The sequence below is a fragment of the Genypterus blacodes genome, unplaced genomic scaffold (genome assembly GCF_046128005.1).
Source record: "Genypterus blacodes isolate CSIRO-AG114 ecotype Tasmania unplaced genomic scaffold, CSIRO-AGI_Gbla_v1 ptg000067l_1, whole genome shotgun sequence".
NCBI lineage: Eukaryota > Metazoa > Chordata > Actinopteri > Ophidiiformes > Ophidiidae > Genypterus > Genypterus blacodes.
In genome coordinates, this window is record NW_027466879.1 from 4,118,597 (window position 1) to 4,136,094 (window position 17,498).

General features: G+C 43.0%; 1 protein-coding gene across 1 annotated transcript in view; it reads right to left on the minus strand.

The window, feature by feature from the left end:
• The window catches only part of gpc5a (glypican 5a), a 91,239-nt gene extending 75,217 nt beyond the window's left edge, over positions 1–16,022 (minus strand). Inside the window, exons 1-2 of the mRNA XM_076156271.1 lie at positions 15,629–16,022; positions 13,071–13,232 (exon numbers count right to left, since the gene is read on the minus strand). Of these exons, the coding sequence (XP_076012386.1) occupies positions 13,071–13,232; positions 15,629–15,779 (313 nt within the window). The 5' untranslated portion in view covers positions 15,780–16,022. The remainder of the gene's footprint in view (positions 1–13,070; positions 13,233–15,628) is intronic.
• Between the last annotated feature and the right edge of the window lie 1,476 nt (positions 16,023–17,498).

Below are 17,498 nucleotides of genomic sequence, written 5' to 3' on the forward strand. Positions count from 1 at the left end.
GCCTTGTTTTGGTTTACCTGGTAGTAAATGGTGTTATTTTAGTCTGTGGCCTGACTCCCTCGCTCTCAGGCTGTAAACTGGATGCTTGGCGCTCGGTCTGACTGATTTATCCTCACAAAGACACTTTTAGGCGCCTGGTTAGAGATGGGAAAAATGTACTGCAATCTCAACTGGCTGCAAATTTAGAACATTTAAGCAAACAATCATTAAAATGCAATGATTATACCGTGTTTCCACATTAGCATTCAGTTTGAGATAAAAACATGCCGTTCTTTACCAGAAGACAAACTCTCAGACTCGAGCTGGAGAAGAATGCAGAACCTGCACCTGGCAGAAGAAAAGTTTGCTGGCCAAATTCACAAACAACAAAACATCCACACACACACACACACACACACACACACACACACAAGACTCAGCAGATTGTCCTGATTTAGCTGGAGACTGATGTGTGCCAAGTATGAAAACACCACTTTATGATTTACAGGCACTAAGTGTTATTCAGTGTGTGTGTGTGTGTGTGTGTGTGTGTGTGTGTGTGTGTGTGTGTGTGTGTGTGTGTGTGTGTGTGTGTGTGTGTGTGTGTGTGTGTGTGTGTGTGTGTCTGTGTGTCTGTGTGTGAGTGAAGACACAAATCCAGATCTCTCCAAACCGCCTCATATCACACCGTTTCCCTGTCCAAGATTTAACCTCCTACTTTGTCTATCTGTCTCCTTTTCAACTTTCCAACAACAGCAACACGCAGTTGCCACGGACCCGGCCACTTTAGCCGGCACATGGCAGAGAAAAAGTTCCAGAGAGAAGTCAAAAAGCCCTGAGACGCTTTCTTTTTCCTCCCCTCTTAGGTTTCAATAAAGGGGGCATTGTTTTACAAGTGAAAGCAGCCTCCTGCACAGAGGTGATGCAGAAGTGTGTCCTGGCACAGACGACTCTCACAGACGAAACATGGGGCCAATTGTGACTGAGAGGAGAGGAGAGGAGAGGAGAGGAGAGGGGAGGAGAGGAGAGGAGAGGAGAGGAGAGGAGAGGAGAGGAGAGGAGAAGAGAGCCACATTAAGACCAAAAGCCATTTGGATCTATTCTCCCTGGAGTTGGGCTCAATTTACCATTAGCTCTTATCTCCAAGTGCTTCCTCTTAAACATCAACAAACAAGCCCCTCACAAGCCCACACAAATTAATAGTTGACAAACTTCAATTCAATCCCAGCAAATTCAAAACGAGGGAACCAAAACAGACGACACCCTCCGGAACTAAAGCAAAGGCCACTTGTGTGTATCTTTCCTCCTCTTCGTCTATCTCTCTCTCTCCCCTCTGTCTCCGCCTCACTCTCTGCCAGTCTCTCTCTTTCCTCCTCCAGGCTTAAAAGTCAATATTTGAGGATCTGTTGCAGCTCTCCAACACTTCAAAGAGCACAGAGCTCTGCTGTGAACATAGCCTTTAATATGCCGTTCAGGAAAAGAAGCAGAGAAGGTCAATAAAGTGGGGCACAAGTGCTTCTTGTAAGGATGAAGTGTGTGTGTGTGTGTGAGTGTGTGTGTTTTATGTATAAGCCAAATGTCCTTTCATATTATGCTGTCCACGTTGTAACACAGGTCATGTTCCACACATGGACCAACTTGTAAAGGCTTTTGGAGGGGGCAAACACACACACACAAGGAAAGAAGGAAAGAAAGAAAGAAAGAAAGAAAGAAAGAAAGAAAGAAAGAAAGAAAGAAAGAAAGAAAGAAAGAAAGAAAGAAAGAAAGAGTATAAGCTTAGTCTAAACAGTAAAAAAAAAATAATAATAAAAATAATAATATGATAATAAAGCTTTCATTAGCGTTGAAAGCGCCTGTGTGTGTGAGGCATCTGAGCTTCCTGTCTCACCCTCAGCACCCTCAGGGAGCTGTAACATGCAGCCAGCAGTGAGGGAGTCAACAGGCCTGTCATAAGCTTGAATAGACGGCCTAATGCACACAGCACGCCGGTGATTACTCTATTCAAATGGGTAATTACATTGCATTAAAAAAAGGGCTGATATGGAACATTAGGTCCGAGGGTCTGCGATGGCTAAGCTCTGTAATTTCACCCCGATGCCACCAAAGAGACGAGCCGCCGCTGTGTTATTGATGAAGATGTTTAACCCCGTCATTATCAGAGCTCTTAACTACGACAACACACGGGCATGAGGCCAGGACGGAACAGTGAAGTGGAGCGGAGACTTGCTTGTTCAACCAGCTCACCCATGGCAGAACTGGCAAGTAGATGTTAAGAGTGTTTAACGTCTTTAAGGGGGGACAATGTGAACGTGGTCTGATTGCTCCACGTCACAAGTAGCTATGGGTGTGTGTCACAGATACAGCATTTCTCCTCATTTTACCGTTTTAAAGAAAATTTCAAATAAATCCGAGTTCAGTCGGAGACACAAATGAGATTACAGTTTATAACGCGAAGGCTTATGCATCTAAATTAGGCGGAGAAGACTCATTTATCACTCATGGCAGGATATTAATGATAAGACAGTCAATTATGTCATTACATGTATATGTGGAGGAGGACAGGATGAGGGGGGGTGTGTGTGTGTGTGGGGTTTGGGGTTTGGGGGGCAGACAGTAGGCTTGGTGTGCGTCTGTGCGTTTCTCTGTTTAAGATTTCATCGCTCAGACGGCTGCAGCCTAATCCCTGGAGACTCCTTCCTTACTTAGGGAAGGAAATGCTTCCGCCTGTCAGGCTGACGAAGGACGTGATCCCTTCTATGAAACAGGAGCACCATCCTTTCCAAACACACCAACCGGCCTGCTGAAGAGAAACTAAATCATGTCTCTGTAAAAACGTCCTGTGAGAATCAATTGTGAATTCCCCCAAAAAAGCCCTAATTTCTGTTTCTTGGTTTAACCCTTTGTTGCTTGTTACTGGCAACTTCCACACGATTCCAACTCAAACAAATGTGGTTTGCATGGAGCGCTGTGAGTCAGTCTTTGCTGTTTACTGCTAAATGTAGTCAGTTCTGTTAGCTGCACAGTCAGCTCTTCTGTGCAAACATTACACTGGAATATTACTCTGCTGCCCTCCGAAGCGGCTAAACGCTGAGCAAATCGCCAACGGGAAAAAAAAAGCTGTTAAATCTGTCATAAAGATTCAGGTCCTGTTTAGCAGTGTGCTGTATCATCTCATCTGAAGGATGGCCCTAAAATCACAGCCAGCAGCCATAAATCTCCATTTCAAACAGACACACAGGAGACAAACAATGTAAAGTGCTGACGAGTGTGTGTATGTGTGTATTTTTAGACCTCATGTCTATGCAAAGAGTTGCTGTGCAGCATAGGATTGTGTTTAAGGGGGGTTTCCAGATCGCACTTCATCTACCCCTGCCTGAATGAGGGATTAAATTTACTTTTGGTTCATTTGCTTGTTCAGCTTCCTTGTCAGAGGTTCCTGAGGGTGGAGGGTGTTTACCAGCTAATGTAAATAATACTGAATAATGATAGAATTGTTAGACTTTCCTTGGCTATCTGGGTCATAAAGAAAATGATAAACTATGGAAGCAGAATGTTGAATTTGACTTCATGACAACGTGTCTAAACCCTCAACATATTCATCTGAACAAGTTAGGTAAGTGCTGTTTACCTATGTCACAACCTTTTAATAGCGTCTAATGAAAGAACTAATCAAGTTCTAAACTAGGCAGGATCATGTTCACACTAAGCATGTTAAAAGTATCAGCGTCTGTTTTTCCGACCCAACCAATGCACATTTAGAAGTACAAGGAAACAGCCGGGACCCACAAATCATCTGTTGATCTTTTCAAGGAGTATAAACCGTTTTTGTGGTTGTATTTCGACTGCTGAAGACATAAAGCTGCCAACTGCCATGTTGTCAGAGTTCATATGCAGACACACAAGCCATGAAATGCCATTAGCTATTTTTGTTCGAGCAGCAGACTATTGCTCACAGCCTGTTAAACCATAATCTAATTATGAAAGACACATTGCTCACTCAGCGTAACCATTTTCCTAATTAAATTAATGTTATCTGGGCCATTCACAATTACTTTTCCACCAGTTTTACTTCAGAGATGATGGAACCTGTCTACTGTAGATCACCTGGTGACCCAAACAAGGATAGCTGGAGCCACATTAGTCTTTTCTTGTCGCCTCCGTCATCGAAATCTATTCTTTCCACTGCATCTGGCTGAGGAGGATGTTGAAAGTGTGAAACCACAGAAAACACAGAGACAGCCAACCGTAGCAGAGGCTTTAGAGACGCACAAAACACGACAAAACCTCAAATGAAGCAAGGAAACTGAACAGAGAAATTGGGGAATTCATATGCATTCACCAGATTCCTGTCTTTTGTTGGTTTTTACTTGAAGGGTCATTTCCAAAGTTGCACTGAGGTCAGAATTCATCTTATTTGGAAAGCTGTGCCCTAAATAGTTTTGATTGATAGGTATGAACACACCCTGACAGAGATCTGGACAAAAGGAAGATCAACACAAAGTGAGAAAACACAAAATCAGGAGTGTGTGAACTGTGCGTTACTGTCCATGCAAGTGGATCAGCATTTAACTGCACACAGACACACAGAGACAGACACACACATGCTGTCATGGCAGAAGCATTCTGAAGCATTTCCTCTTGGAATGTCAGATCAGGATGTTGAGGATATTAAAAAAGTTATTTGTGGAGAGAGACGACGTCAAAACTGCAATTTGCATACTTTAGGTTTCTGTGGCGACAAAAGACTCAAACTAAAGTAACGAAACAATCTGCTGCAGAGACACAGTGCTATGTCCTACCGCACACAAAGCTTTGTTAAATAAAACATGACCACATACATGTAATTATGCAGAGGGACCAGGCACAGGATTAGAAAAGTGCTACAGTAACCACACATGTCTAATACAGTAGCAGCAATGGCAGAGAGAGAGAGGAAAACAGCTTGTGGTTGTTATTTTGATAGAGTTCTTTCACTACAGCGGCCCAAACGCCTGGATTGTCGAAGGGTATTGACTCTGAATAATCCCGCTTCAATCCAAATCCTCATCCTCTGACTTCAAACACTGTGCAAAGACTTTCAATAGAGTCTGGCATCCTCCCAACTTTCTCTCCATCATTCTCTCGTTCTTTTTTGCATTCTTCTTCACTCCCCGTCCTCCCCTGGATCAACTGTCCAGCCCTGAATCAGTAAGCCAAGCCCAATTCTATGGGAATCTCGAGGAGGCCCCTGGATAGGCTGGTCACACACACACACACACACACATACACACACACAGCTCTTGTAAGGAGTGACAACAAAGACGGCACGGCTGTGGACCTGGTTGACAAAGAGTGTTTGCTAAATGAAAGGTCCTACACAAAGCAGCAGCGAGCAGGTTAGCAAGGATTTAAAGGCCAACTGTGAGAATCAGCCTATTAAAACTTCAAACATATCCAATCACCACGGAAGATATTGAATGTAAACACTTCTTAATCACACTGTTGATGGTGCCAGATCTGCCTGGATGGCGTTTGGTATTTCATGAGTGCAGTGATTTAAAGCTCTTCCCATTTTCTCCTTCCCTTACCAACAGGTTTAATGGCTTATTAAACGTCTGACTGGGGTTACACACACATGGATCTAATATTTTGAAAGTGATCCTTGTTGAAGGAAATGATAAAAAAAAAAAACATTTCAAGCATTTTTAGCATTTGGTGGGTTTGCCAGGCAACAGAGAGAAAGAGAGAGAAAGAGAGTCAAACACTCTCGACGCACTTTGTTTTATATCTCCATTAGCATGTGTTTTCATATTCAGGAAAATTTGAGGAGGCATTTCTGAAAGGACACATAGTGTAACTCGTCTGGGAGAAAGCTTAGTGTGTCTGGAGGAGAATGTAACATTCATTATAAAGAAAAGACAAAGGATCCTAAAATACAGAGGTCTATAAAAGGCAGCGCATTCTCCCTGAGTCAGGCCAGCAGCCAATTTGTGACCAACATAGAAAGTTAACTGAAAGAGAACAGTATGTTACTGTAGCCAGGGATGCAGCGCTGCTCAGGCCTGACTACACAACATTATCACTCACTGGTCCCAAATGACTGTTCTGAAGTGACAAAATGGACGCGATGTGATGTGGATTCATTCACTCCTCTACATTTTCTGCATGAGGAGTGACTTTGTAATCGCATTGGAGTATGAAAGTAATTTGCAGGGAAGAAATGTATTTATTTGAAAACTGAAGACTTTTAAAAACAAGGGTGGGGGTGAAATGAGAGCATGCTAAATACTTAATGCAAGTGACCGTGTGTAGAAGTGAAGTAGAAGCCCTAAATCTGTAAATTCCCATACATTTACACTATTTTTAGAACCAAAGCATGTTTTCAGCTACAGATCATGGATCCGTTTTGACGACCATATTCTTTATCACATAATAGGTAACCTGACCAAGACCACATATACTGTGTCATGGTCAAGCGAGGCTTTTGTGGTCAAGTACGATTACAAGCCAGTCATCAATCATGGAGACTCTGTGTCACGTTGGCAATACTGAAGCTGCCACAGAACTTCTCATAAAAAGGCCCAAATTAGTCAGAAGGGGGAAAACGTCACTCTCCCTTTTGGTTTTGAATCCGACCAAATCTGTGAATAAATCACTGAGCAATTTAACTGATTTCCTTTTCCCCAAGCTGATGACTCACCTCCCCCCACATACGCAGCCAATACACCCCCACACTCACACACTTCTCTATCATCTCTGCCTTCTTTTGTCTTCATCTGGTTATCTTTATACATTAAAGTAGAGGGATGACATGTGAAAAGGCTCCCTAGCCAAAGTGAAATCCAGGATGTTGTGGTGATAAGGTATGTGCCAACTGAGCCACGGAGACATGCTGCATCCAGAGAGCTTGTCACGGGTCTGGATGAATATCTGGTTGTAATATAGCTTCAATCTCTGCACTGAAATAAAAACTATCCAATCACAATACAGCAGCTTTATTTCCCCCCCTAGTAAGTGCTCCTTGTTTGGCCCAGAGTGTGTTGTACTAATGTGACAGCTGACCATGGCACCCCTTTACTCAAGCTGTGGGGCTGCTGCCATTCAGCTATGCTCCTTTGTCAATTCAAAGGGTAAAAGACGGGCAGTGGCTCCTTTAAGAGGTAAACAAAAATACAATTAGCATTTATGAGTGTAAATAGCGAGTCCTGGGCACAAGTGGCTCACTTTCCACTTCAGTGGGACCAGCATTCACTCCTGAATGTTTGATCTTACATTCATCAGCACCACTTGTGCTCCTGACAAAGCAGTGGCTCATGTTTATAAGCAGGGCAAATAAAGTCTGATGACTGGGGCTGCTGCATTCATGTCTCCTATGTTGGCTAAAATCTTTTCTCAAACAAGAAACCAAAATGACACATTGACTGGAAAGAAGACCGCAAGCCACAGAGAGTTAATGCTACAATACCAGCGTGGAAATGATTTATTACACTTGGAGCGGGTGTCAGAACCCCGAGTGGTCAAGAGGAATTGGGAAGAGGAGATTTACAGGCCAACAGGATGACATTTCTGCTATCTGTTTTCTATTTTTCTCTGTAATTTTGTTGTTTAGGAAAGCCAGTATAACATTCAGCCCCAAGGCGTGCTATGAAAAGGGAAAACCGCTCAGACTGCATAAACTGCACGTGTCATACAGTGGCCCTTACTGCTGCTCTCAGGAATCAAGGCTTTGCTAGTTTTCCTGAATGAGTATTTGAATAATTGGCTATAAAAATCGACATATTCATAAACAATATAGGAACGATAACTGCAGTTTTCACTATCAGTCAGTAATGACACTAGACAAACCTTCAAATAACCGTCGCCTCAAAAATACAAGCTCACAGTGTGTCACAATATCTTTCTTCATTCTTTCACACGCAAACCTTTCTTTCTGGCAATGCTGCTAGTTCCCAGTGCTGCACACGGTTGATTTCTTGGCCACCTCTTCCTCCACTTTTGTGTTCACTGGACTCCATGTTCCGTCCACCATGTGGATGAGTGATTTATGCTTTAACCGAAGCGAAGTTACACAGTATTTATCACTTCTACATGCTTCCAGGTCCACTGTAGGTCAAGTTACTTCTGTCTACAAAACATAAATATAAATTTTGACAACATAAACGAGTCATTTGAACATTTAAACAGTAGGGGCCACTTTTCTTCTCACCCCAACACATTTTGTAGCTGTAGACAGGTGGCACTTGCATGGAGTTATATTTGTTTCATTGCACACAAGCTGTTCCTCTATGCTTAAATTGGTCTAATAATAAAATAGCACTCTTTCATTCTGCAGTTGGCATTGGACAAAACGTTGAGACAAAGGCAAAGGCATTGCTTTGATTTGGATGAGCTCAGGCCATCTTGCTACGATTCAGGCGTCTCTCCACAGACACTCTGAGGAATCTGGACAGCTGATTCATAGTGGCTACTATCCCTGAGTTTTATTAGACTCCTGCCCCATAGGGTGCTGGGATTGCACAGGTTGGTTGCCATGGATGTAAGACAAACCTGAGTGGGATGAAAAAAGATCTCCCCTGAAGCGGCGCTCAGCAGGCTGCATATTTGTGCATTGTGTGGACAACGTGCAGGAACTACACAGCACTTGAATGAAAACATGCAGTCCGGGGAGACACGCTGACAGACTGAGAGCGAGAAGGGAAAATATAATATTGTGGAAAGCTCAAAGGCCATCTGCTTGACAGTGATCCATCAACTTGGGCTTTTTTCTTTCACTTTTTTAAACGGCAGTTGCCCAAAAATATTTTGGCTGTGAAGTAAGTTGAGAGAGAGCGATGGGTTTGTTCTAAGGACGGGCTGTTGTGGCAGAAGCTCTGAAGAAAGAATGTAATGTAACAAACCGTTACCGTAGGATGAGAATGTGCTTTGAAGATCTCCTCATAATTAATGGCTCATACACTTGTTTCAGTCATTTGCATTCCTCATTACATTTAAGTACAGGGCATCGTCTCGACATAAAAGATCTCCTTGAAGGATTTTTGTTTTATTCTACAGCGACCCATTAAAAAAACATAAAAACATGAGCATGGACTCCCCGAGGAAAACCGTCCTAAACAGCATTTCATGGGCTTGTTTTATTTCCAAGTGTCTCCAGAGCGTTTCAGACTGTTCTCCATCTACATTATCCTCATTTTCTTCAACCCCCCCAACTTCAGCTGCATCAAATAAAGATGCCTCATTGAAGGCTTTGCACACAACAAATAGCCACATTAGCCTGCCCCCCCTTTAAACTCTTCTGTCTGCCTGCCTGTGGTTGTAATGGATTATACACTGCTTGTTCCCTGTTGTTGCTGAAATTAGAGTGCGGGCTGCCAGTCATTTGCAGATGAAGACGGACAAGGACTTGTTCTTTGCATCCCCCCCCTCACCATGCACCCACCCGCAAAAATCATTCCTTTCTTTTCCCACTCCACTAAAGTGTTCAGGGGCGAAATAGGAAAGTCATATTGAGACTCAAAGCTGGCCATCTGTCCACATTTATTTGGTTTAGTCTTTTTTCCCCCATTTCCTGAAGTTAATACCGGCACAATGTGAAGTATCTGTTCTACTATAACAATAAAGTTATCAGATATCTATATTGACATTGCAAGTTGATCTATGCATTTATTGCCTCTTTTCCATCAACACTAAAATAATAAATCCACCTAAAATCCCGGACCAAACTTGAATATGAAACCGCTCTGCCTCATTAATTCTGCTTCCCTGAACACTCCTGAGATGGGGAAGAAGCATTAAATGCTTGACTTGTATTTCTATTATGTCCACACAGGAACAGCAAAACAGGGCTTTTTGTCTCCTCTCTCAAGATCTAAGAACCTGCCAGACATTTCTGTCCCTCCATGCTTCCCATACATACGTAGCCAAAGTGAGTTTTCACTGTGACAAAAGCTTTTCTTGACTAATTGCCTTGGCCCTGAAAACGCTCTGTAGACGAATGGAACAATGCCACGTGGGTGGCTCTCCCTCTTCCTTGTGTGTGTGTGTCTGTGTGTGTAAAAGGATATTGAGGACTGTGACTCGGATGTCTGTGTTAAACATTTGCCTGGCACACATTTAAGGTTTGGTTACAGCTCTGCTTGAATAGCAAAGGTGGACATGTTTACAGAAGAAAGATTGATTTTTTTGCTGCTACTTTCTTCATATGTTCATCAGTATAGATTCATCATTTATTCATCATATTCTGCCAAAATTGTAATTGCATACAAACCAGATTATAAATCATGTAAGGTATCTGCTAAAATGCAAACAAACTGCAACTTATGTAGCCTAAAAGTTACATTCTGATTCAATAAATGACAATAACATTTTAGGAATGGCGTTGCGACTTTGGTAAAGTCGTTAAAATGGTTGCCAAAGCTCCATCGCCACTTGGATTATGTCGACTGAATGTTGGAAGCAGCCGGCAATGTTTGTTGACTGATGAGAGCCGATGTTGACAGGGAACTCTGTTTGGTTTGGCAGGGAGACACACTGGCAGCCATTCCAGAGATGAAACCATGTCAGTGCTGCTCCATCAGGGATTATTTTCAAACAGCGACTGGTTCCTGCCGCCTTTTAACCGGGGCCTAGTGTGCAACCAAAACTATGACCAAAACTTAATTTCTGCGACGAGAATGAGTGGGAGAGACAAAAATACATGTATCCAGAGATGCATACAAAGCCAGCACAGCTTTGTTGGGAGTAGAGAACGTTTGAGGGGCGTCACGCTCCATAAACCTGAGGATGACTTTAAAACCTGAGTGAAGACATAAAACAGGCCAATGCCCCTGCAAACCACACACACACCACACCTAAACACTGTGATCATGTAGGACTCTCCTCGAAAATTGACTGAAGGAGGGGGGAGGATAACAGTGTGTCTCTAAGCTGAGAGACGTTGTTAAAGTGAATTGGCTTAATGATACGTCTCAGACTGTACATTCGAGTCATAAGCTCCGTATTTGTAACCCACCCATTCTAACCATCATATGACAGCCATCAACCAAGGAGAGAAATATCCCACAGTCATCAGGGAGAGGGGCGCGCACACACGTACACACACACAAACACTCAGAGAGAGAGAGAGGGCAAGAGAGAGAGAGAGGGGCAAGCTGTGGCCTGCAAGACAAGTGTCATTTCTGAGGGGGGGAAAGATGCAGAGGAATGGAAACAATGAGGGAAAGAGGGGAAAACTGAATCAAGTCTGGAGGACGACATACAAACACACACTCACACACATACATGGAGCCCTTGTAGACACCGTCACAGTCTATTATAGAAATGCATCGATTTATAATTACGAAATATAATCATGACAGAAGTATAACTGCTGCCAGATCTTTCTCCCACAATTTTCACCATACTTCTAGAAATAACAGTCCTGCTGCTTGATGACAGCAAAGATGCTTGGCTGGAAAAATGTGTCACTCTCAACTAGTCAACAAACTCACAACTCCCACACAAATCAAACGCCACAAACAACTCCATACAACTCAAACTCCAAACTCCATCTGCAGCTACTTACAGAATTAAATGAACTGGGACTATTTTGATCTCTCTAGTTTATGTTTGTGTGTGTGTGCGTGCGTGCGTGCGTGCGTGCGTGCGTGCGTGCGTGCGTGCGTGCGTGCGTGCGTGCGTGCGTGCGTGCGTGCGTGCGTGCGTGTGTGTGTGTCACCTGTAAGGAACAAACGTGTTTTCTCTATTAGTTCAGAAGCAGTAGTTTGTTGCAAAAGTCTAACAAGCTGGATAGTGAAGTGAATAATTGGAGCGATCTTCAAAGCAGGTGTGGAGGTTAATAGCTGATGACCTGCAGCATTTTTCAAAGTTTGATTTATATTCATCTGGGAGAAAAGCAGTGCCAGTTTATGCAGTAAACGGCAGATTACTGTATCTGTGACTTGGTTCATCAACGTCCATGTAGAAACTATGTTCACATAAGCAAGCAGCATTACTCATCAGACCAGACAATGAACATAGAAATGCAGCCAACCAACAACACATGAACAATATATGCACCTGGAAAGCAGAAGAATATTTGATAATACAACAATTATTTGATTAAAGCCAAAACAAATGAAAATACAGAAACTCTCTCTACATTAAGCTTCATTTTGCTGATTTAATTATGGAAAAACATCCACATTTTGGATTTATTTGCTTGATGTAACATATATGTAGGGATATTTGTGTGAAGTATTGCAGACGGATCTTTAGAAAACATTTATTGAACACAAACAAACATAAAGTACGAGTAATTCACTAGTTTTGGGGAAGAAACAGCCTGATTGCCAGCGGGAAGGCTGGCGGCCAGATTAGTCACTGGCTTTGGAATTTCATTTTTGCGTGAAAATGTTCTTACTCACAGTGAGAGGAACAGAGTGAGGAACACATTTGCTTTAGGGGAGAAATACTTTTCAATTTTAACATCCCAGCCCTCTTAGTCATGTTGGCTGATTGCTATGAGGATTAGTAGGCGGGTGGTTAAGATTAGTCGTTATCCTGCCCACTAATCTCTAAGGTGGTAGAAAGACTGAAAACTGTCTCAGTGTCTGGCTGTGATAACTGCTGGTGCATCACTGTGAAAACCAGGGGGAAACATGGTGCAAATGCGATAGATTGTATTATTATAGGAAGTGGCACTGTAGGATAGCTTCTACAGCAACACATTATATTAGCAATAGGCCCCTCACATCCCTGTCAGACATTCACCCTTACAGACGGCCTCCTGAGTTTCCTACAGGAACAGCCAGCCTATCTAATCTCAAGATCAGAGTCGAGTGGTGGATGTGGAAGGAGGACAGACCCTCCTCTGTTTGTGCTGAACACACATACAGACGCATGCACACACACACACACACACACACACACAAACACTAACCCCACCCGCTGTTTTTACAGCACCCACACAAACCTCTCACTCATAAACACATACACAGACTCAGAAATGAGCACAAACACCTACACGCGTGCAATTATCCGCATAAACATTTGGGCTCTCATCTCGCTTTAAGTTTCAACCTTGCAGCTCGCACACGCCCAAACACACACACACACACACAACAGCGAGCCCTTACCTTGAAAAGCAGCGACGTTGCGAGAGATGAGAAACTTGAGGCTGGAGCTGGACGTTTGGAGAAGGTTCTGGATGTCTCTCCGGGCCGCCACCTGGTATCTCTCCTCCATCTTTTTGGTGCAGCAGGTCAAGTTTCTGGACGTGCACACCTGAAGCTCTGACCCTGAGAAGATGTTGAAATGAGAGTGTATGAGCTTGAAACAATACGGGCATGTTTCTGTGACTGGATACACTCATGCAGGGTGGACTGGCGGTCAGTTGAGTAAGATAAAGCCTGTCTGCATCTCTGGGTCATTTCCTCAGGGTGCTCCACTTTTCCTTTTCCCTTCCACATACCGAGGATATGCAAGTCAGGTGGATGGGACACTGTAAATTGCCTGCAGGTATGAGTGAGTGTGTGTCTGACTGTCTCCTTTAACATCCCTATGATGACTGTCAACCTAAAGTATCCAAGGTGTCTCCCTGCCTTGCCTTCGGTGAAAAACATTAACCTTTGGGTGAAAAGGCACAGAATCAAGAATCAACAAATGACAGTACAACAAAGCAAAACTGTTTTCAAACTAATATTGAGGCTGGAATTGCTCGTCATCAGCAGTTGTAAACCATAATCCATACGTAAAATGAAAGGTTACAGATAAGTAAATTGAAGAGCTGTGAGATACGATCGCTTCATATTCCAGCACTTCACAAGTTGAAACTTGCTTTAGTGGAGCAAGAACAGTAAACCTGATAGATTTGGAGAGGAGATCTGAGTCAGTGTTATCATCTGAAAGAGTGAGGTCTAAGATGTTCCACTACCAGCAAATGTAAACAATCTGCACACATATGGGACAATCAAAACATCTTAAAAGCGACCCAAAGCTCTGCAAAAAAGCCTCCCAGACATGCCCCGGCAGGGCGAGGGGAGACGCTGCCAGAGACACTATCAGCTCCCTGCGAGGTTCAGTGAGGACGGAGCAGAGCTGGCGATGGGACACGTGGAGGAATTCCAACTCCCTCCAGATAAGACAAACATGAAAGCGCCCCGAGTCTCACATTTTTAGCGTGAATGCTTCCCAGAACTATTACTCCTTCCTACGCCACAGATTTGGCCTTTTGGCTCAGGTGATAGACTTCTTTCTGACTTGCTGTGTTTACTTCTGGCCCATATTTTGTTATTTCTTATCAGGTCAGAAACATCAAACATGAACACAGCTCTCAGATACACAGATAAAAGATATAAAATGATGCTTATTGATCCACTGCCAGTAGTTTGATTTTCACTGTCCCACTTATTGTCGATTTAGGGACTTCTATTTTGTCAATCATGCCTGTAAGTATGTCAAGTCTGAATTTGAACATGCTTAAAGGAGTCATTCAGTGAATTGGCAGTTTCAAACAGTAGCAAGTGTGTTCCACTGAAACATGTCAGCTGAGCCTAACTGTGCCTTCACAAACAACACAGCAGAGATTAGAATTAAAAGGGAATTCTGCCAACAAAGGTTCATTTTAAGGTATCAATGACCTTAAGGGTTTTTCATGAGGGAGTTTCCTACACTTTAATCTGTTTCCATGCAGCAACAGAAAAATGTGTGATGTTAAGAGGGAGACTTTGTGGCAGCAGGCTCGTCCACACACACACACACACACACACACACACACACACACACACACACACAGGCCACATGAAGAAACCATTCAAACCAATGATTTCCCCTAAACCTTCTTAAGTACTATCATGTGGTTTTCCATCATCGGTGCTGATCAGCAAGTGAAGTGACGACCAGTTTACTTAACTTTACACTTAATAATTCCTGGTAATCTCCTGCAAGCCACTTAACTGCTTTGGAGCAGAATTGTTTTTATTATTCACCACACACACTAAGTAATCTGACCAGCTACAGGTCTTAGTTTGACAGCGACAAAACTACATAAAAGCTCTTCGGTGGACAGTAAACAAAGATAATGATAAAAAAAAACTGTTATCTGACGTTCTGTAGAATAAACATTGAAGTAATCTATGACTCCATGACTTATACATGGTGAGTTGTAGCTGCTCTGAATGAAAAAGGGAAATAAAAATGGTCTGAAACACTTCACATAAAACATTTGTGATTAAACCGAACATAACCTGCTGATCTTACTCTTGAAGATTGAATAAACTGTAAGAGATTTACTCTTGCACTCTTCAATCTTTCACTACAGCACATAAACTGCAGAGTAATATGCTCCAAGAAGAGACATTACTCTAAGAGATCGAGTTATATAGTTTTGAATATCATTGAAGTTATTAAGTTTTAGTCTCCTACGCGTTAGTCTCATAATACGAGACATGAACTGTAGAATATCTTCGAAGATTAGATGTCACTCTGAAAGATTTAGTTTTATTCTTTCACACATTTCGACCTTGTGTTTGAAGTCTATATGCTCAGTATTTACATTGCTTCAGATGCCTGTTGAGCAATAACTTCAATCACTAAGAGTTGCTATCATTTAAATGCCAATAAAATGAGGGAAATATTAAAGTCACGAAGCTAAATGAAGTTATAGTAACTACATACAAGCGCAAACGCAACATACCTGGTTTAGGATTTAATGGCAGCAGCTTGTTTGGTCCAATTTGCCTCAGTTGGAAAACTTTGCGGACTTCATCGCATCTGTTTGGGTTTCCACAACTTAATCCGGAGAAACAAACCAGGAAGAAAATCCATCTGATCCACGGCGCGTCCATTCTGCTAAAGTCCGGGATAACAGCGACAACTGCGTGTTTGGGAGTGACGCGTGGGGAGAAGAGAGCTCAGACTCGAACACTCCGCTCAGGTGAGTGCGGTCCGCATCGCAGGTCTCTGGGTTCGGCGGGGACCATGTAGTGCTTTGTGTTTTGCGTGGAGGAACTCGGTGCCGATAGTCTCTCCGATCCACGGACACGGAAACCTGCTGCAGCGTGAGTGGCCCGTTGAAAGCGGCGCGTCCTCCAAGTTGGTTGGGCCGGGAGCAGCGAGGCGGTACCGTAACGCTACCTGGACCCCGCCGCCGGACCGACGCACGGCCCGCGGAGTTACGGCGACATCTAGTGGCGTAACAGCGAACATGTAACCGAACAACAATTAAAGCGGTAGTTTGTAGTGAGGAATCCATAATGGATATAGAAAACAATTCAAATCAATATATCAAGTGATCCCAGGTTGCACTTGCTGGAACAAAAAAAAACTGGTATGAGTCAAATTCCAGATGCCTTCCCCCACCTTGATTTGACAAATCACAAGATCCTCCAGACACTTACATACAGCATGTTAGTGGGGACTGAGTGTTTAGGATGGTTTTAATGTTGTCTACCTATTAAGAGGTTTAGTTTATTTTTTTCTTCTAAAAGTTCACCCTGTATACTTGTGTATTATTTCAAACATTGTCCAATACAGGTAGTAAAACGAGATGCACCTCAAACCAAAGAAAGCTTTCTATAACAATGGTCTCAGAGATGTCTGAACATGTTGTGAGTGGAGTCTTGCTTTGACATCTTGGCTGAATGAACCTCATCACATCCCACGCTGGTTACTGGACCACCCAGGTAGCAAACCCTCATCTGACAATATGGTGGGTGGAATACCAATAGGATGCTTATCATAGAGGCGTGATGCTCAGTTTGAGAAATTGTTTTAACATTCTGTGGCATTAGAATTTAAATGATAAAACTTTTGCTGTGGCGGCATTACCAGGTTAAATTACACCGGGGACACCTCATTGTACTAAACCTGAGTGAACCATCACAAATGAAGGTTTTTAAAAAGGTCAAGAAAGAAAAGCACACTGTTGCACACTTGAGTCAAGTCTGTATGAAAACATGTACAAGTGGAATAAAGGCGTTGAAAATAAGTGGTGTTTCAGCCATTTAATGAATTCAAATCACAAATACAGCTTCAAAGCTCAACCACATTTTGAGTAAATAACGTCATGGGCTCAAAATGAAGGGACCAAAACATTACAGGGGCTGCAGTTTGACCACACAGGTGTCCTGCATGAGGACCAGAGTCAGGATCAGCTCCATCTCCCTGCTCCTACACAGGCCGGGACAAGTGCAATACCTCGAGGTACACAGCATTGCTACTCATCCCCACCTGCACAGGAAGGGACAGCTGCAGATATGCACACACAACCATACACATCCATGTGTAGATACAAACTGTTCTCCATTAGCATCAAATCTTGATGGGGAGTCCCAGCTTTCAGTGCAGTCATCAACCTAGTCAGTTTTGCATGGATTTGCACAGCGAACATTTGTCAAAGCTGAAAGCAAACCTGCAAAACTGACCGGGTGTAATGATTATCGGATGAACCGCCATCGGCCGAGTATCTGATCTTCAGGGGTGTAGTTACTTAGTTAGAAGTACTTTAAGTGCTTACATTGCAGTAGATAGGAGAAACTACCTGCACTATAAGCACTTTAGTACTG